Below are 21,982 nucleotides of genomic sequence, written 5' to 3'. Positions count from 1 at the left end.
TGCTCATTTTGAATTTGATGCCAGCAACACGTTTCAAAAAAGTTGGAACTGGGGCATGTTTACCACTGTGTTGCATCACGTCTTCTTTTAACAACTCTCTGTAAATGTTTGGGAACTGAGGAGACCAGTTGCTGTAGTTTTCAAAGTGAAATGCTGTCCCATTCTTGCCTGATATACGATTTCAGTTGCTCAACAGTTCGGGGTCTTCTTTGTCATATTTTGCACTTCATAATGCACCAAATATTTTAAATGGGAGACAGGTCTGGACTGTAGGCAGGCCAGTTTAGCACCCGGGCTCTTTTACTATGGAGCTATGCAGTTTTAATATGTGCAGAAAGCGGTTTGGCATTGTCTTGCTGAAAGAAGGAAGGCCTTCCCTAAAAAAGATTTTGTCTGGATGGCAGCATATTGCTCTGAAACGTGTATATATCATTCAGCATTAATGATGCCTTCCCAGATGTACAAGCTACCCATGTCATGTGCACTAATGCACCCTCATACCATCACAGATGCTGGCTTTTGAACTGTGCACTGATATCAAGCCGGATGGTCCCTCTCCTCTTTAGCCTGGAGGGCGTGGTGTCCATGACTTCTAAAAAGAATTTGTACTTTTGATTCGTCAGACCTCGGGACAATTTTCCACTTCACCTCAGTCCATCGTAAAAGAGCCCGGGCCCCAAGAAAGTGGCGGTATTTCTGGATATTATTTATATCTGGTTTTAACTTGCATTTGTGGATGCTGTAATGAACTGTTTTCACAGACGATGGTTTTCTGAAGTGTTCCTGAGCCCATATAGTGATTTCCACTACAGACAGGTGTCCTGCTTTTGATGCAGTGTCGCCTGAGGGCCTGAAGATCACAGGGATCCAGTGCCAGTTTTCAGCCTCGTCTCTTACATACAGAGGTTTCTCCAGATTCTCTGAGTCTTTTAATGATATTATGTACCATAGATGATGTGATCCCAAAATTCTTTGCAATTTTTTCATTGAGGAATGTTATTCTTAAATTGTTCCACTGTTTGCCCACGCAGTCTTTCACAGAGCGATGAACCCCTCCCCAGCTTTACTTCTGAGAGACTCCGCCTCTCTGGGATGCTCTTTTTATATCCAATCTTGTTACTGGCCTGTTGCCAATTAACCAATTTAGGATTTTTTTTTTTAATATGACACAATTTTTTCAGTCTTTTGTTGACCCATCCAAACTTTTCTGAAATGTGTTGCTGACATCAGATTCAAAATGAGCATATATTTTTCAAAAAAAAACCCCAATAAAATTTCTCAGTTTCAACATTTGATATGTTGTCTTTGTACTATTTTCAATGAAATATAGAGTTCCCATTATTTACAAATCTTCACATTCTGTTTTTATTTATGTTTTTCACAGTGACCAAACTTTTTCAGAATTGGGGTCATCGACAAGGAGCTCCACTTTATTACACCATTTCATGTTACCATACGTGTTTCAACTTCAAATGGCTAAAGCAAGGAAGTGTCTAAGATGTATGGTCCTCCAAGACTTTGCTTTCGATTGTGAGCTATAAAGAACAGCTCAACTGTAATTTCATGTCAATTAAGGCTACATCCACACGACAACGGCAACGAGATTTTATTAAAAAAAATATCGCGTCCACATGGGCAACGGATCAGTAAAATATCAGGTACATATGGCAACGCAACGCTTGCTGAAAACGATGCAATACACATGCCACACCTCTACGTGTGCTGTAACAATGGAAGAAGTAGGACGCATGCGCATAAACCCCTTCTTCTACCCGGCATGAAGTACTCACAGGAACAAACACACAACAACAAGAAGAAGATGGCTGCAACTACGTGAGGAAATCGTGCCTTCTGTGTGTACAAATTAGTTTTATTAGTGTGCATAGTTTTATATAACTTAATTTTCTTATTGTGTGTGAACATTTTGAAAAGCATTTTTATATAATTTATATAACTTTTTTATATTGTGTGTGAACATTTTGAAAAGCGGTCTTATCCAATAAAAAAAAGAAATTCAAGAAATGGTTCAGTTACTTGTTTATTTAAAAGAAAAGCTGCATACAAAAGTGAATGCAATGCAGTGGTTCATACAAAACAGCGAGAGTGCTGCTTGTAGTCATGTGGTTGTGACGTCATCGTAAACAAATCCGTTCTACTCATCCAGACGACTTTGCAACGGCGCTGTTGCCAGATTTTTCCACTCTAGAACCCGTTCTCAAAAAATATCGTTTTGGGGCACCCAAAACGCCGGTGCCGTGTGGACGCCAGGCCGAAACGATAAACAATTTTATCAGATTCACCTGAATCCGTTGCCGTGTGGACAGGGCCTAAATCACTCACTCAAGGCTTTACACACTTCTCAGACATTGCCCATTAAGCACATGGCTTGTTTTCACAATCAACCTGAACTTTTGAACTCACACAGACAGACTTCAGATGTTCAACAACAAAGGTGTCCAATTTAACCTAAATTGCCAGCGTTCTGTAGGTTTGCCTTCCAATCAAGCAGGAGCAGAACCTGATTCATTTCAATTAATAGTTTCTTCTTATTAATTAAATGCCTTTATACAAGATATATCAGGTGTGTTCCAGCTTGGCTGAAATAAAAACCTTTAGCAACACTGGCTTTTTGTGGACAAGACACCTCTGATCTACAACTACATACTTCAAGTTGTAAAACTTCATGCGATTGTATGAAGCAGGGTGGATAAAGGGCAAAGGACAAACAATATGATGCTTTGCCAAAATGGAGAAATGAGCAGAAACAGACTCAAGAAATACTCCAAGTTTTTTTTTCAAACCTAATCTCTACCCAGTGTGATTACCACATCCAAAAATTTCAATCCATTTCCCTAGAAGAGTTCACTCAAAATTCTCTCATAATGGAAGTTTAAGGGAGATTTTTTTTTCAATTTTTAAAATAGGTGACTATATCACACAAATTTAAAACGATGCTCTGGACTGCACTCAGTAACTGTAAATGACAGATATGACAAACTGTCTTATCAAAATTGTTTTTATCTAGCTTCATCCAAAGTTCCAACAATGGAGCAATACAATAAAAAGCATTTCCGGTTATTTACACTTTCCCAAGGGTTTTGTGGTATCCTTGTAACTTCATTCTCCATCCATCCATCCTTCCATCCATCCATCCATCCATCCATCCATCCATTATCTCTCCCACTTGTCCATCAGGTTCCCGGGGGAAGCTGAAGTCAATCCCAGCTGACTTCAGGTGAGAGTTGGGGAACATACTGGGCAGGTTGCCAATCTATCACAGGACTATCACAAAGTTGAACACCCATTCACACTCACATTCACACCTCTTGGCAATTTAGAGTAGCCAGTTGACCGAATCTGCATGTCTTTGGACTGTGGGAGGAAACCGGAGCACCTAGAGGAGAACCACGCAGGCACCAAGAGAACATGGAAACTCCACACAGAAAGACTCCAGACCCTTCTTGCTGTGCCACCTGACACCAGACTCATACAGCCAATTTACTAAACCTCTGAGTGTATGAATAATACAGTCTTGGAGCTTAATTTAACTTCCAGTGAAGAATTATTTTCAATAATTCTCCAAAAATTTGCACTGCATGGTAATATTTACAGACTATTCAACAACTTCACTTCGACTTCCATTATAAGTGAGCATTAAAAATTGTGTTTCTGTTCTTTTCTCGGTGCTGTATAACATATCTAAATGACTGTTTGTAGGAATCTTTCACATGCTACAGGTAAAGCAGATAGAAATTATACTGGAAAACACTGGATTATTTCTTGAGTTAGGATGTAACTTCATGAATACTGGACAATACGTTGGCAAAAGCACCATATACCAGGCCTGAGAGACACACAGTGAGTGCGAAACAGACTCTGGGGTTGAGTATGAATACCAGCACATGACCCACGTCACTTACGGATGTTTTACAGTGGGGCCGGGGAGGAATCGGGAACACAGTCTATGAACATGCGAAGGTAAAGCAGACACGGTGAATCACTGAGGTACATTTCAATAGGAGCAAGAAAAAAGGGGGAAGCAGGAAGTGGGAACAGGTTACACTTACTCCTCTGGGACAGTTAAATATTCCAGGACGTCCAGGTGGGCCGGGGGGACCAGGTGGGCCCTTTCATAATCAGTGGATTGTTGAGGGATGGATGGATAAAAAAGTAGATACATTGAGAGAGAGAGAGAGAGAGAGAGAGAGAGAGAGAGAGAATACAGCAATATTATTATTATTAGGAATTAAACGACTAAAAATTAAGATTTCATAGCCTAGTCAAGCTATAAAGTGTAGAATGATTATGCAATCCCTAAAATAAAGCAAGAGTATGCTTTTTTTTTTTTTACCTCTGTCACCTTTGTTGGAGGAGGTGATGTTTTCACCTCCATCTGTTTGTTTGTTTGTTTGTTCCCAACATCTTTGGCATAATGTCAAACCTTATTTCCTCATATTTTGTTGCTAAACTTAGGTTTTTTTTTTGAATGTTTTAAACTAAAATCCTTACAAATTCTTACACATCGCACCTTTAAAGCAATATTTTTAATCGCAGGAAATTATTGAGTAGTTCATTTGTTGATCAACATGTCCACAATGAATATTTGGTGAAAACATACCTGGACAGAAAAAAAAAAGAAAACAAACAAACAAACAAACAAACAAACAAACAAACAAACAAACAAACAAACAAACACCTCGAGCAAATCTTCATATCAAATGTTTATCTGTTCTAGCCTTTTTAAAAGTATGGGCCCAATTAATTTAATTATAACTTTTAAAATTACTATTAGTAACTGTTTATGCTTTTTGGCTATCCATTACACACCTTGTGCAGGTGAACAAACATGCTTTTGTTTTCGGTCCTATAGTTTTCCCCAAGGTGAGTCATGACAAAATGATTGAACATTTTCTCGAACGTTGCCAATAATTCTGCAGTTGACCGTACATGCGTGATACATACCGGTAATCCATTTGAGTCTCCCTTTTCTCCTTTGTGTCCACTGAGACCAGGACGACCCTATAGCACAGACACAGAAGAGGTCGAAATATTAATGTGCAAACCATATGAACCCCAGTCACAATATTTGACCATATTTAGATGCACAACATCTGCAATAAACACAGAGAGCCCAAGAAAATATGCTGGATTTGCATGGCAGAATGTTAACGTATGTTAACTTACTGGGCGGCCAGGAAATCCAAACTCCCCTTTGGGTCCACTTGGTCCGACTGGGCCCTGTTTGATAAAGCCAAACACAGAAAAATAATGACCTTGGGGCACGACTGTGTTCCAATCAGTACTGCAGCCTTTATAACAGGTGCACAGACAAATGAAGTCAAGCTGGAAGAAGTGGAACGTGCCAGAAAAAAAGGAAAACTGTTCCACTTGGTTGACTTCAGTACAGGCAACTCTGGCCTCACAACATTTTCCAAAACACTTTGAACAGAAGCAGCTGTAGCCATACAACAAAGGCACAGGGGGAAAAAACAGAAAATGCTTCAAACTAGTGCGTGACAAACAAAATAATAGCAACTCAAATGGCCAATTATCTCTCTCTCTCTCTCTCTCTCTCTCTCTATATATATATATATATATATATATATATATATATATATATATTTTTTTTTAATACACACACAAACACTGGCCACTTTAATAGGAACTTGTTCTTGATTCTGAGATTCCTGTTCTTAGCTGCAGGAATGGAACCCAATGTGGTCTTCTGCTGTTGCATGCTGAGATGCTTTTCTGCTCACCATGGTTGTAAAGAGTTGCTATGAGTTACTATATCCTTCCTGGCAGCTCAAACCAATCTGGCCGTTTCCCTCTGACCTCTCTTATCAACAAGGCATTTGTTTCCATCCACAGAACTGTCGCTCACTCAATGTTTTTTGTTTTTCACACCATTCTCTGTAAACTCGAGAGACTGTTGTGTGTGAAAATCCCAGGAGATCAGCAGTTTCTGAAATACTCAAACCAGTCCATCTGGCTCAAACTGACACCCAGTGAAAGTCACACTTAGAGATCACAATTTTTCCCATTCTGATGTTTGAAGTGAACATTAACTGAAGCTCTCAATTTGTATCTGCATGATTTTGTGCATTGTGCTGCTGTCAAGGGATCGGCTGATTTAGAGAACTGCGTCAAACAGCAGGTGGATGGGTGTTCCTAATAAAGTGGCCAGTGAGATATATCATTGTCATGTCTTTGCACTCACCATTATACCAGGCAGTCCAGGAACACCTCTGTCACCCTGAAAAGACAGGACATGTTGACATTTTTAGAGAATGAATGAACATTATCTGGTTAACTCTCGAACAAAAATCTGCAGAGAGTTAACCAGTGGAAATTCAAATTAAACTCAATAACATGCTCACTTAAAACAAAAACAATACTATTACAACAGTAATGAATCCAAGCTACGGAAACCACACAGATTAGTAATGGAAGCAACATTACATTGAAATATTTGTATAAATGAATCCATGCATAATGTATTCTTCAGTGGTGAGTTTATTTAAACCAAAGTCATGAGTGATATTGCTATGTTTATATTATTATACTGTACATGTAATTAAGCAATAAGCAAGTTTAAAAATAGAAGCTCTGGAGTGCATTAACAATAAAAATTTGTTAGGTTCTATTTGTCGGTGATTTAAACATACATACATACATACATACATACACACACACACACACAATGGTGCTTGAAAGTTTGTGAACCCTTTAGAATGTTCTATATTTCTGCATAAATATGACCTAAAACATCATCAGATTTTCACACAAGTCCTAAAAGTAGATAAAGAGAACCCAGTTAAACAAATGAGACAAAAATATTACACTTGTTCATTTATTTATTGAGGAAAATGATTCAATATTACATATCTGTGAGTGGCAAAAGTATGTGAACCTCTAGGATTAGCAGTTCATTTGAAGGTGAAATTAGAGTCAGGTGTTTTCAATCAATGGGATGACAATCAGGTGTGAGTGGGCACCCTGTTTTATTTAAAGAACAGGGATCTATCAAAGACTGATCTTCACAACACATGTTTGTGGAAGTGTATCATGGCACGAACAAAGGAGATTTCTGAGGACCTCAGAAAAAGCATTGTTGATGCTCATCAGGCTGGAAAAGGTTACAAAACCAGCTCTAAAGAGTTTGGACTCCACCAATCCACAGTCAGACAGATTGTGTACAAATGGAGGAAATTCAAGACCATTGTTACCCTCCCCAGGAGTGGTCGACCAACAAAGATCACTCCAAGAGCAAGGCGTGTAATAGTCGGCGAGGTCTTAAAGGACCCCAGGGTAACTTCTAAGCAACTGAAGGCCTCTCTCACATTGGCTAATGTTAATGTTCATGAGTCCAACATCAGGAGAACACTGAACAACAATGGTGTGCATGGCAGGGTTGCAAGGAGAAAGCCACTGCTCTCCAAAAAGAAAATTGCTGCTCATCTGCAGTTTGCTGAAGATCACGTGGACAAGCCAGAAGGCTATTGGAAAAATGTTTTGTGGATGGATGAAATAGAACTTTTTGGTTTAAATGAGAAGCATTATGTTTGGAGAAAGGAAAACACTGCATTCCAGCATAAGAACCTTATCCCATCTGTGAAACACGGTGGTGGTAGTATCATGGTTTGGGCCTGTTTTGCTGCATCTGGGCCAGGACAGCTTGCCATCATTGATGGAACAATGAATTCTGAATTATACCAGCGAATTCTAAAGGAAAATGTCAGGACATCTGTCCATGAACTGAATCTCAAGAGAAGGTGGGTCATGCAGCAAGACAACGACCCTAAGCACACAAGTCGTTCTACCAAAGAATGGTTAAAGAAGAATAAAGTTAATGTTTTGGAATGGCCAAGTCAAAGTCCTGACCTTAATCCAATCGAAATGTTGTGGAAGGACCTGAAGTGAGCAGTTCATGTGAAGAAACCCACCAACATCCCAGAGTTGAAGCTGTTCTGTATGGAGGAATGGGCTAAAATTCCTCCAAGCCGGTGTGCAGGAGTGATCAACAGTTACCGGAAACGTTTAGTTGCAGTTATTGCTGCACAAGGGGGTCACACCAGATACCGAAAGCAAAGGTTCACATACTTTTGCCACTCACAGATATGTAATATTGGATAATTTTCCTCAATAAATAAATGACCAAGTATAATATTTTTGTCTCATTTGTTTAACTGGGTTCTCTTTATCTACTTTTAGGACTTGTGTGAAAATCTGATGATGTTTTAGGTCATATTTATGCAGAAATATAGAACATTCTAAAGGGTTCACAAACTTTCAAGCACCACTGTGTGTGTGTGTACACACACACACACACACACACACACACACACACACACACACACACATTATACATATATATTTGCACTTTAGTATTATAAATGCTTATAATTTGCCTTATTTTTTGCCACGACTATTAAATCATTTTGAAATTATTTTAATAATTTTACTTTTATTCTGCTTTTTCATTCCCAGTATGTATTGCATTTTTATTCCATTATTTCATACTTTTCTTTCTTTCTTTTTCTGCCCCCCCCCCACACACACACACACTTCACATTGCAAAGCATATAGATAGATAAAGTTTATTAAACAGAAGGCACCTTGAGTCCTTTTGGTCCCTGAGGCCCATTCATTCCAGACAACAGTAAACCATCTGCACCAACAGTGATCCCTGGATCTCCTTTTTCACCCTACACACACACACACACACACACACACACACACACACACACACACACACACACACACACACACACACACAAACAAACGAGCATATATGTATGCACATAAAAAGCAGCTGAAAAACAAATACAAACAAGTTCACGTACATTTACATATAAAACCTGACAAAACTTTCTCGCATTTTTTAAAATGAACTGGATTTGTACCTGAATCAGCCATGAGCCATTAATGTATTATACAGGGTATTTCAAAGAATTTGATATTATTTGAGATACAAATATCCCAGAAACTACATAGTCTCGGCAAATGAAACTGAACAGGCTTAATGTTGAGCAATATAAAATTTATTCCTCAAAATTTGAATGAGAAATTCAAAGGTATGTGGAGTCCATGAACGATTTCACAAATTTTCAATATGCGTGCCACCTGAGACACGAGACACACACAGAGACACACAGACAGCCTTCCTCTTTGAATTTTTTGTGCCATGTCCAAATCTGCATTGCAGTTGGTGCATTTTTAGAGAATTCTCTCATAAACATACGCTGCACAGGCTTGTTTGACTGTGTTCGAGTGTACTCTAACACACAAAACGCCTTTTCTTTTCCAGTGAATGGCATTTCTATACCTAAAAAGATAAAAAGAACAAACATTAAACATAACATTTTGACCTGTTTCCACACATGCTGTTAAAACTTGAGGTCAATTGAACAAGAATTGGCAAAGTTATTAGCTTGTGAAATGATATAAAATTTTGAAACACCCTGTATAAATCTGATATCAAGAAATAAGCAACACACCATGTTTTATGGTGATGTTCCTTCATTTAACAATGTTCTATAAATGAAATAGACTATTGTAAAATGTATGTATATGAAGGCATCTAATTCATGTAGAATTGAGAAAATATCAATTCAAATGTTACTTGTTGCTTTGGTGCTTGCTGCTATTGCATTTGCTGAAACCGCGGCTCAGCGTCATGGACGTTCATAGACACTGAATGTCACATGCTGCTTTGTTGATTTCTTGTGTGAACATAGAGTTAAAGTATTACATTACATTACAGGCATTTAGCAGACGCTCTTATCCAGAACAACGTATAACATACCCAGAGCAGCCTGGGGAGCAGTTGGGGTTCAGGTGCCTTGCTCAAGGGCACTTCAGCCATTCCTGTTGGTCCAGGGACTCAAACCAGCAACCTTTTGGTCCCAAAGCTGCTTCTTTAAAGGGGTACCAAATATAATATATACAGTTGCTGATGTGACAAAGTAACGTATTCTTAAGTATTCTATCAAATTTATATACTAGAAAACAACGAAATATCTTGGTAATTGTAAATATAATAGTCAGTACGCTAAACGGCACAAGAGTCGCCATTTTTAAAAGACCGTGACGTCAGCCCTACCCACTGCACTAGGAGAGAAGCGTGTAATCATGGCGTCGGGCGCATCAAGTGAAAGCGACAGCTCTGTCGAATCATACGAAAAGATCCCGCAAGACACACTGCAAGCAGGCTATGGCTTAGAAGGGTACCAGTTTGAACCTAGGGGAGGTACTCTCGACTCCGGTGATGACGAAAGAAGAGAAGAAAGCTCGAACTCGCTTGGTGTTTTTCAGCGGAAACGAGTGAAAAGACACGTCTGGAGGATCGTTATGCTTTCCATCGGTCCTGTTATTACACCCGAAAGCAACACACTGTGGCATTGTGTAGCCGATCACTTACAATTCATCCTACTTTCTGATTCACACGTGCTATTCCCAACCTCAATGAGCCAACACAACTGGGCACATACATACGTCATGAGTGTTACGCAGAGAAAATGAACGTGCATTCTGATTGGATAAAATTAATATCATGGCGGGCTGTTCAAACTGCAGAAATAGTTTGCTCGAGCTACTTTCAAAACACTATAACTTTCCAACCTTAGAACAAAAAACTTTTGTAAGTCTTGAATAAGGTTCGTTAATGTGTGTTTTATTGTTATATTTACTCTATATATTGCCCTCTGTTCCCCTTTAACCATTAGGCCATGGCTTCCCCCATTTAAAGTAGACTAGAAACCCCTAAAAGTCCAATGAACCTTTAACAAATCTTTTTATTTTTACCACTGAAGATGGTTGTCAAGAGATTCTAACAAGTGTTTTTTTTTCCGTCAAAATGGTGGCTGCCTGACTCGAATAAAAACTCATGAAAGTTCCCATATGTCATTGTTCTGTCCATTTGCTAGGAGGGTAAGTAATTTCAGTGCAGGTATACATTTACTTTACACTACAGGTCACCTGGCAATGGAAACATGATATAATGGGAACATGGGGTGGCACGGTGGTGTAGTGGTTAGCGCTGTCGCCTCACAGCAAGAAGGTCCTGGGTTCAACCCCCGTGGCCAACGGGGACCTTTCTGTGTGGAGTTTGCATGTTCTCCCTGTGTCTGCGTGGGTTTCCTCCGGGTGCTCCGGTTTCCCCCACAGTCCAAAGACATGCAGGTTAGGTTAACATGGGACGGCCTTCAGCTGAAGTGCCCTTGACCTACCCCCCCCAACTGCTACCTGGGCGCTGTAGTATAGCTGCCCACTGCTCTGGGTATGTGTGTGTGCTCATTGCTGGCATGCATGTGTTCACGGCTTCAGATGGGTTAAATGCAGAGGACGAATTTCACCGTGCTTGAGTGTGCATATGACAAATAAAGGCTTCTTCTTCTTATACAACCCCGATTCCAAAAAAGTTGGGACAAAGTACAAATTGTAAATAAAAACAGAATGCAATGATGTGGAAGTTTCAAAATTCCATATTTTATTCAGAATAGAACATAGATGACATATCAAATGTTTAAACTGAGAAAATGTATCATTTAAAGAGAAAAATTAGGTGATTTTAAATTTCATGACAACAACACATCTCAAAAAAGTTGGGACAAGGCCATGTTTACCACTGTGAGACATCCCCTTTTCTCTTTACAACAGTCTGTAAACGTCTGGGGACTGAGGAGACAAGTTGCTCAAGTTTAGGGATAGGAATGTTAACCCATTCTTGTCTAATGTAGGATTCTAGCTGCTCAACTGTCTTAGGTCTTTTTTGTCGTATCTTCCGTTTTATGATGCGCCAAATGTTTTCAATGGGTGAAAGATCTGGACTGCAGGCTGGCCAGTTCAGTACCCGGACCCTTCTTCTACGCAGCCATGATGCTGTAATTGATGCAGTATGTGGTTTGGCATTGTCATGTTGGAAAATGCAAGGTCTTCCCTGAAAGAGACGTCGTCTGGATGGGAGCATATGTTGCTCTAGAACCTGGATATACCTTTCAGCATTGATGGTGTCTTTCCAGATGTGTAAGCTGCCCATGCCACACCCACTAATGCAACCCCATACCATCAGAGATGCAGGCTTCTGAACTGAGCGCTGATAACAACTTGGGTCGTCCTTCTCCTCTTTAGTCCGAATGACACGGCATCCCTGATTTCCATAAAGAACTTCACATTTTGATTTGTCTGACCACAGAACAGTTTTCCACTTTGCCACAGTCCATTTTAAATGAGCCTTGGCCCAGAGAAGACATCTGCGCTTCTGGATCATGTTTAGATACGGCTTCTTCTTTGAACTAGAGTTTTAGCTGGCAACGGCGGATGGCACGGTGATTGTGTTCACAGATAATGTTCTCTGGAAATATTCCTGAGCTCATTTTGTGATTTCCAATACAGAAGCATGCCTGTATGTGATGCAGTGCTGTCTAAGGGCCCAAAGATCACGGGCACCCAGTATGGTTTTCCAGCCTTGACCCTTACGCACAGAGATTCTTCCAGATTCTCTGAATCTTTTGATGATATTATGCACTGTAGATGATGATCTGTTCAAACTCTTTGCAATTTTACACTGTCGAACTCCTTTCTGATATTGCTCCACTATTTGTCGGCGCAGAATTAGGGGGATTGGTGAGCCTCTTCCCATCTTTACTTCTGAGAGCCGCTGCCACTCCAAGATGCTCTTTTTATACCCAGTCATGTTAATGACCTATTGCCAATTGACCTAATGAGTTGCAATTTGGTCCTCCAGCTGTTCCTTTTTTGTACCTTTAACTTTTCCAGCCTCTTATTGCCCCTGTCCCAACTTTTTTGAGATGTGTTGCTGTCATGAAATTTCAAATGAGCCAATATTTGGCATGAAATTTCAAAATGTCTCACTTTCGACATTTGATATGTTGTCTGTGTTCTATTGTGAATACAATATCAGTTTTTGAGATTTGTAAATTATTGCATTCCGTTTTTATTTACAATTTGTACTTTGTCCCAACTTTTTTTGGAATCGGGGTTGTAAAATGTGGTTTTGTTATTACACTCTGCCGTATCACACTTTCAAGTGAAAAATGACATAAACCATATGACTGAATTAGTTCAAGTACCGAATTACTAAGCGTGATTTTAAAGAGGCCTTTCAAGCAAGGCATCACAAATTATACCTGAAACGATAGAGTTTGCAGGAGAGGAATGAGTGAAAATACCTCCTAAGCTCCAGGCAGGACTGATTGGCAGCTACAGGAAGTGGATGGTTGAACCAGTAAGAGGTTTTACTTGTTACTATATATAAGGATCAACATACTTTCCTCATCAGTCACCTTATCTGAGAGTTCAAATAATTTCCTAAAATAAAGACTGAGCACTCCAAACTGTTATGTTGGTTACTTGTTAAAAAAAATTTACTATTATGACTTGAAAAGATCAGATTGCAGTTTATGAGGCATTTATACTGAAATCATGACAAAGAAACCTATGACTTTTTTTTTTCATAACAGACAAACGTACTACATATAGATGCAAGCAAATGTGGGTAATGTGTGGTATAGCAGTGCATTGCAGGGTGAAGATACACACGCAGGCACGTGCATACATGCACTCACGCACACACTTTCAGGTTAATATAAACCATATGGCAAAGAAAGCACCCGAAGACCTTTTAAAAGAGGTTACTTTTGGATAACAATCTCATTCTGTTTTCTGAGAAGGTCTGGACCGAGTTTGCTTGTGTGTGTGTGTGTGTGTGTGTGTGTGTGTGTGTGTGTGTGTGTGTGTCTGGTAATGATTAAGCTCTTACACATCAGTGCTTTGTACTTGCCAGAAACTCAATATGGAGTCACTCTTTAATCTTGAATTTAGTGAGTCACTTCTCTGATTAAAATCTATCACGAATGAACTGGCTTCAGTGGCTTTTTGGAAGAGTGATATTTTAACACATCCATGTCAGAAAAAGATTAGCATGACGAAAATAGCATTTCTGATTTCCAAATTGCTCAGACTTGAAGGATTTCATTAATAAATTGCTGCCTGGCTTTAGACCAGGTTTCCGCCTCATCAGCCTTACCTTTAACCCTGGGGGGCCTTGGACTCCTGTGATGCCACGGTCACCCTTTGGACCTCTTGGCCCCTGGAAAAAAAAACAAACACATAATGAAACAAGAGTGCTCTGAGAGCACAATATCCCCCGCTGGCAACTATATCTATGCTATAAGTGCTTAATACACCCTCATGAAATTGTCAAAGTACAAGTTTGGTAATCAAGGGCCATAACTCTGGTGAAATGGGACTGAATTGAACGAAATTGCAATACGCGTATTACTGACATATAACAAAGAATCCTGTCAAGTTTCGTGAAATTCCTCCAAAAATTGTCAGAGGAGTTGATTTCAGAAGGTGAGTACCCTTCCTGGGACGGACGGACGGATAGACAGATGGACGGACATCGCCACGACATAATCCCCCTTTGGGCCTTTCGGCCAGTGGGGGGATAAAAAAAGGTTAAAAGGACTACTTAAAGTCCAGCAGTTATCAGTAAACAGTGTGGGAAATAAGGCCGGACCGGCGGACATTGACTGGTAATTTTCGGATTTGTCTGTCTGTATTTCAAAAGCATCAAACTGCATGGCCCATGAAAAATTGTAAAGATATGGCTCTAATCTACTTCTAATTTTCTTCCAAATATTATACTGGGCGGATACATTATGTCGTAACACGGCTTGTGATTGGCCGATCACAGACGCTCTCGATGAATGACAAGTCGCCTCCCACGCGATGCTGTTATCAGTTGGGTAGGTTTACCACTAACGTTAAAACAGTCTACTACAGGTTTTGGACCCTGACAAAGTGTTTTTTTTTTTCATTGTATTTTAACCCTCTGGGGTCGAGAGCTTCTCCGGCAAAGCTCGGCAGGTGTAGAATGAGTAAATCATGTATTTAGATAAATATCTCCATGAGTTTTTATCATACAAGCATGATAAACATATTGACAGAAACTGTATACTTTACACTTTCCTATGTGCCCACTGCTAAATAATATATATTTTTTTAATTACCTAAATTAGATGAAACATAAAACTTGTCACCTTACTCAGGTAACACCGGACTCGGAGTGATGAACACGCACTTACACATTCATAAAAGACTATTCCCATGGTAACGGCATGATCATCACTTTCACTCTTTTGGCTTTGATTGGTTTCTCTTTCGAGGAGTTTTCATCTGTTTTCCAGAGGTGGAAAGTAACGAATTACATTACTCGCGTTACTGTACTTGAGTAGCTTTTTTGTGTACTTATACTTTTTCAAGTAATTTTTAAAGAGTGTACTTTTACTTTTACTTAAGTATGTTTTCTTTTAAGTAGTGTACTTCGGTACATTTTACATCACAACCGTTACTGAGTAAAATAAATAAATAAATAAATAAATAAATAAATAAAGGCTAAAATGGAGAAGGGGAAATGCGTTCTGGAAATGAATCACGGGAAGGACAGTTGTCGCGCGCACGAGTCTCACACAGACGATGGCGGACATGCACCGGCGCTTTAAGGGGGGGGGGGCTTCGGGGGGCTCACACCCCTGGGCCACAGCCAATCAGGGGCCTTGTAATATTAATAAAATAATAAACTGTCGGAATCGTGGGCCTACATTAATGTACGGATAGAAATAAGGTTAGAAATAAATGAGCGCACAGTAGCCTGCTGTAAGAGACATGGTGGATGTGGTTCGTGAAACGAACACCCACAACTGGACCAGAATAAAATGGGGACTCCCTAAAGTGAATGACGCATGAAATGGAATGACGAATGACAGCTAGTGATTTGAACAATAAATGGTCCCTTGTGAATGACAAGGGACCATTTATTGTTCAAATTTACTACCTGTCATTCATCATTCCATTTCATGCGTCATTCACTTTAGGGAGTCCTAGCTAGGGGACTCCCTAAAGTGAATGACGCATAGGGAGTCCTAGCTAGGCTATGTGTAGCTAGGCTAGATATGCTATGATCTGTCCAACAGTAAAATAAATCAGTTGTGATTTGAATACGTGTTGTGTGATTTGAGTTATAATCCTGTTAGTATAATAGCATATTTCGATGGGGATAATAAAATGTCTAAAACGTCATCTACTGAAGAAATTGATGAAAAGATTGTAGCCTATAATGTTCACAGTTCGGGCAGCAGACAGAGTAAGCATACTGAGGGGAATAGCAATACAAAGCTAGCGCAGATCCACATTTCTCGCTAGCTGTGTTGGGTGTGTTGTTAACCCGTGTGGATTTAAGTGAAATACTTGAGAAGTTCTGTGGTCAAGACAGCGTTTTAAGGTAAGGACACTTGATTATTAATGTTTGCCCGCCGTGGCTTGTTGTTGACGAAAGGCCCACATGATTTTGCCTTATGCAGCTACTGCTAGCGTCATGCTTTGAACTAGGTTAAGCTCATTTGCGCTAAAGGATGGGTTTATTGAAGGACTTTGATGTAGCTAGTTTCTTTTTAAAAAATCGTATGCTCAAAACAGTATGCCCGTGTTCATCATGTTTAACTTTTTTCTTGATGGAGTGTGTGAAATATTGTTGCAAGTGGTATTTCGATGCAGTCATGTCAAAAAGGCAGTTGAATGCACGGTCTTATTCAAGGAGAAGGAAGACTTGCATGATGCTTGAACATAGATCGGTAAAAAAGACCCTAGTAGGACTTGGTTTCGTGTATTTCGGTCTGTAGAGTTATGAGTTTGGCCGCTGTCCATGGTGTTTACGTTTCATGTGGCCGCCGAGCCAAGTACCTTCATCATTATGTTCCCCTGTCAAAAGTTAAACTCTCTAGGGGTGCTTCTGCTGTAGCAGTTGCAGCAGTTGCTCAAAGTTTGATTTGTCCATCATCATACGTCTTATCTGTTGGGTGTCTATGCCCAGCAGATTTTCCCATTTCGTCCATTTGTAACCATTTTTGTCAAACAGGAGCTGCTTTTGCACTTGGTTATTGCCCATCCGGCAAACGTGAGCAATATATTTTAGTTGTTGTACGTAGCAGGATAGTTTTATATCCTGGATTCCTGTCAGTTTCCGGAGGTCAGCATTGGACATCTTGTAGCTCCAGTCTATATCTTCATTTGTAGTGTTCTTTTGGTCAGGGGCATTCTTTCGTTTATATCCACCTTTAATCATTTTCCTTAGGAAGCCGTGCCACACTACCTCAATTTTGTGAATTTCACTGGATGATAGTTGCCATGCCTGTGTGCTGTACAGGAGGCGAGATCGAACGCATGCCACTAGGAACTTTATACGGGTTTTTAGTAGTATTCGGTGGTCGGTTAGAACGTGTTTCAGTTCATTCCATTTCATGAATGCAGCACTTATCCTAGCATGCAGGAAGTGTGAGGATTCATCACAGTTGCTGACATTATAACCAAGATATTTAAAGGTGCGGACGTTTTTAATATTAGTGCTGCCAAGGGAAATGATACTTGGTTTACATTTGATATCCTCATTGACGTTAAAAGCCATTGTTTCTGTTTTGACATATGATATTTGTAAACCAAAGTGGGTGTAGGTCTTATCATACAACTGAAGAATATTCTGAAGCTCCTCGATGGATCCAGCGAGTATGGCCTGATCATCTGCGTATAGAATCTCTGTTATGCAACCCTCTCCTGATGCTCATGCTTTCGTACGCATTTCTCTTGTGGATACCTCAATTGGAATGCAATATCTGAACTTGAAGCCTGTATCTGGGTACAGTTTTGATATCTCATGCTGTGCAATCCTGACAACAAAGTCCATATAGATATTAAAAACTGATGGCGATTCTAGGGCACCTTGTCTTGCAGTGAATGTTTGTTTTCATGCCGCCGAGCTATTTTTATGTATTTTATTTTTTAAAAGGACTTGTCTGTAGGTGTGTGTGTTTTATGTTTACAACACATAGGTCTACATTAGCGCACGCGCGCTTGTGTGGTTATCTCTGGCCATGCCCCTGCGTGAAAGTTACGCAGTATCACTGTCCTGTCCGTGGTAATAATCAGAACCGGCTCTGTAATGATAATGCGTGCATTCTTCTCTCCCTCTGTGGTCGGATGTGTTGAGTGATGTGAGCGTGGGCCTTGCGCAGCTACGCTGAGCCAAACATAACCTATCGTAGGCTTCTAGGCTAATTACGCGCTTACACTGTAAATGCTTGACACGTATTGCAAATAAAATAAGAGTGTTTTCCTGGTCAACGGTAAGGGTAGGGTTGACAGGTAGCCTATGAGGGGCCTAGCCCCTGGGCCACGGGTGTTGATAAAGCGCCCCTGCGGACATGGAGGAGACCGAGGAACCTGTGGTGGACGACCCTGCAGAAAACGCAATTTCTTCCAGTAATGAAGTGCACCCCTGGCCCTACGTGATCACTTCAGCTTCGTAGAGAAAAGGGGTGACAGTTTCATTATGCAATGCAGATTATGTGTGCCCAAGAAGACAACCATTGCGGCATACAAAAATTTGACGTCTAATCTGCGCAAGCATGTTGAGGCAAGTATTGTCATTGGCATCATAATCACAGGCGCAGATAGAGGGTGGGACGAGGGGGATTCGTCCCACCCAGATTTAAATTCACCTCGTTCGGTCCCCCCCACTTATAGGGAGGAAAGACAGCATAGACGTTTTTTCTTTGCATAAGGCAAACCTCACAGAAAAATCAAAAGACTAATTACCATTCAGTTTATTGAGGTGCACAGCAGTGTATACATAGTTGCAACAACTCACATGAAACAAAACAAAGACTGATATTCGGTTGGTTGAGCTGCGCAGACTGCACAGGTTGCGAGCTCGAGCTTGGTTGCTATGGTTACCCACAACAAGTTTGACAGGCATATCGGGGTTGGGGTTGGTTTGCTGGCAGCTTTGTCCCCCCCAGTTTTTTGTCACCCCCAGTTTTTTGTCCCCCCCAGTTCAAAAAAACGTATCTGCGCCCCTGATCATAATGTTTCCTTTCCATAGTAAAACCGACAATAGGCTGGTTATATTCCAAAAATAGTGGATGGCATTGCTAATGTTGAAGTAGCAACCTGTTGGTACTGTAACATAACGGTAACTAGTCTGTTATTCGGTTGGCTAATCATGCAAGCAAGTTAGCTCGCCAACCTGACGTGATCAGTCCTCCTACCATTCTACATCCAACAGGCCAGAAAGGAATACTAAGCAAAACAAATAATGTTTTAATTGAATTGTTCAATAACACACAGTGCACACAGGCAAGCTACGAGATTTCGGTGCAACATTTCACTTTCATATTTCATGTACAATGCTTTGTGTGTGGTCAGGGCGATGTAAACGACATGACTGTGTGTATTGACCTTTTTTGTTTGTCTCAGTTTTAATGCAGCATTATCCTAAGCATTCAATTTGATACACTTCCTTTAAATAAAACATCTGGGTTGAGATGTACATATATCCTTGTTTCTTCTTCTTTTTCATTTTTACACAACACAATGGAGGCAGAAAACACCCATTGTTAAAAGTAACGTTTTACTTTTACTCAAAGTATATTTTAAATGATCTACTTTTTACTTTTACTTGAGTAGATATTTTGTCTGGTAACTTTACTTGTACTTAAGTAAAATTTCATCAGAGTAACAGTACTTGTACTTGAGTATAATATTTTAGTACTCTTTCCACCTCTGCTGTTTTCTAAGTTCTAGTCCAGCAGATTTTAGCCTGAATGCCAAATGATATGACCATGTCTCAATCTGAGTCATTTTTAAAAGTCATTTTGTTATAAAGTTACTTTGAATCTTGTCCTCAAAATTTTAACTCTATTATGTAAGAATAGTTGTATTGCTAATTACTAAATTTCTTATAGACTTATTATAAACATAGTATAAAAATAGTCATCGTTGAGATAATGTTTCATGAGTGTTATTATCGTACCGATATATGAGTACCAGTCAGTTCTAACCAACTGGAACATCCTTGGCCCCCATACTTTTTTCTAGACATGGAATTGACCTGTGTGTGCACGACTGTTATCTTGGGTAGAACATTAAGCAAGTTTTTCTTGAATCTTCTGACATTTTCTTGTAAATGATATTCAATTTGTAGTGTAATTAACAAATAATGTCAAATGTAATTTGGCCTTTGAAGATCACAAAAATGCGCCTGGAAATAGCTGAGAAGCCATCTCCAGACATCTAAAGCCCTTCAGCTTCCAGGGCCCTAAGGCGGGCCCCAGACCCCCGGCTGCATGGTTCCGGGCCTTTGGCCCATCATTTAGACAGGCTGAAATTTGGACAGACAGACAACATTTCAGACTTGGTGACAGTCTGTTTAAAATTCCTTATTTCCTACACTGAATAAAGATTCTAATTTATAGTCAAAGGCAGCAAATCCATCCAGCATCCATGTTGGTAAAAAGAAAAGCGAAAAAACAATGTAATAGACTGTGTGTAGAAATGTGCAGAAAATACTTTGTGTTAAAATAGTATAAAGTGGAAACGTGTATAACTCAACTCATGAACCATTTGAACTCATTTAAAGTAAAATATTGAAAAAAGTTTATTTTTATTTTTTGTATTCTATTTCTTACATTCTATTTTCCTCCCTTTACTACTTTTCCTTTTTTTCAACTATTTTTACTACTAATGCAGCATTGCACTCAGCGTTTCACTGCATGTCATACTATGTATGATTGTGTATGTTTCATCTCATCTCATTATCTCTAGCCGCTTTATCCTGTTCTACAGGGTCGCAGGCAAGCTGGAGCCTATCCCAGCTGACTACAGGCAAAAGGCGGGGTACACCCTGGACAAGTCGCCAGGTCATCACAGGGCTGACACATAGACACAGACAACCATTCACACTCACATTCACACCTACGGTCAATTTAGAGTCACCAGTTAACCTAACCTGCATGTCTTTGGACTGTGGGGGAAACCGGAGCACCCGGAGGAAACCCACACAGACACGGGGAGAACATGCAAACTCCACACAGAAAGGCCCTCGCCGGCCACGGGGCTCGAACCCGGACCTTCTTGCTGTGAGGCGACAGTGCTAACCACTACACCACCGTGCCGCCCTGATTGTGTATGTGAGAAATAAAATTTGAATTTGAAGTAAATAAGAGTAAAATAATAATAACAACGTGAACTCACTTTTAAAAGCAAATGTCAGAATGTCAAAGGTACTATTTATACCAAGATACTAAACATACTGTGGTATAAATCACTTTTACACATGTACTTCTGGGTACTTAATTTGCAAAAACCAGCAAAAATCATAGCAAAGCAGTTTTGTCATGTAAGGAATAAAACACCATGAATCATGTAGGAAAATAATCAATGGCTGGGTCATGTGATGTGTCCTGATGTGAAGCAGAGGTTCTGTTACCACTCTGGGATTAATGATTTTCCTATAGCACTTCCCATAAGATTTTATTCCTCTGATACCACATTAATCTACCAATGATTACAATTTTGATACGATTACAAGACCGACATATCACACTTTTATCCATTATCTGTATAGTTATATTTAATGTTGTGGAACGTCTGCAAAAGAAGTTAGTTCCTGTTATCGCTTATAGCATAACAACTATAAACAGTCACTCCTTCACCTGCTTCAATTATTTTCTCATTTTAATAAGCTTGTCATGTTACAGAGAAACTACAAAGCTCAAAGTTCTCTGCCCTGAAGACTCTCCCATGTCCAAAAACTTAAAGAACTAGAAGGGTACTTGGTAGAGTTCATACCTCCACCAAGCCACATATTATCAACATCAAAATCAAATCACTTGAACTTAGAATAATACTAAAACTGTGCACTAAATTTAATCAAAATCCATTCAGCACTTTTTGAGTTACATTGGGAACAGTAAAAGAAAAAAAAATCTGGATCCACATACATATCCAGATTTGCATCAAAATCTAATCAAATGCTCCTTGGTCCATGGCTCACCTTTCCTCAAAATTTCATCAAAATCTATTCAGTACTTTTTGTATTACGTTGGAAACAGACAAACAAAGA

At 39.8% G+C, this 21,982-nt stretch overlaps 1 protein-coding gene across 2 annotated transcripts in view; it reads right to left on the bottom strand.

The window, feature by feature from the left end:
- The window catches only part of LOC132887089 (collagen alpha-1(XVIII) chain-like), a 214,242-nt gene that overhangs the window by 34,530 nt on the left and 157,730 nt on the right, over positions 1 to 21,982 (bottom strand). The window contains exons 24-30 of one of the 2 annotated variants that reach the window (XM_060922455.1): positions 14,051 to 14,113; positions 8,619 to 8,708; positions 6,221 to 6,256; positions 5,185 to 5,238; positions 4,963 to 5,019; positions 4,068 to 4,127; positions 3,921 to 3,962 (exon numbers count right to left, since the gene is read on the bottom strand). In XM_060922455.1, coding sequence (XP_060778438.1) covers positions 3,921 to 3,962; positions 4,068 to 4,127; positions 4,963 to 5,019; positions 5,185 to 5,238; positions 6,221 to 6,256; positions 8,619 to 8,708; positions 14,051 to 14,113 — 402 coding nt within the window. The remainder of the gene's footprint in view (positions 1 to 3,920; positions 3,963 to 4,067; positions 4,128 to 4,962; positions 5,020 to 5,184; positions 5,239 to 6,220; positions 6,257 to 8,618; positions 8,709 to 14,050; positions 14,114 to 21,982) is intronic. The other variant, XM_060922456.1, reaches the window with a different exon arrangement.

Source organism: Neoarius graeffei, chromosome 5 (genome assembly GCF_027579695.1).
Source record: "Neoarius graeffei isolate fNeoGra1 chromosome 5, fNeoGra1.pri, whole genome shotgun sequence".
Classification (NCBI taxonomy): domain Eukaryota; kingdom Metazoa; phylum Chordata; class Actinopteri; order Siluriformes; family Ariidae; genus Neoarius; species Neoarius graeffei.
The sequence above is the reverse complement of the archived record's forward strand: the minus strand, read 5'-3'. Positions and strand labels throughout refer to the sequence as shown.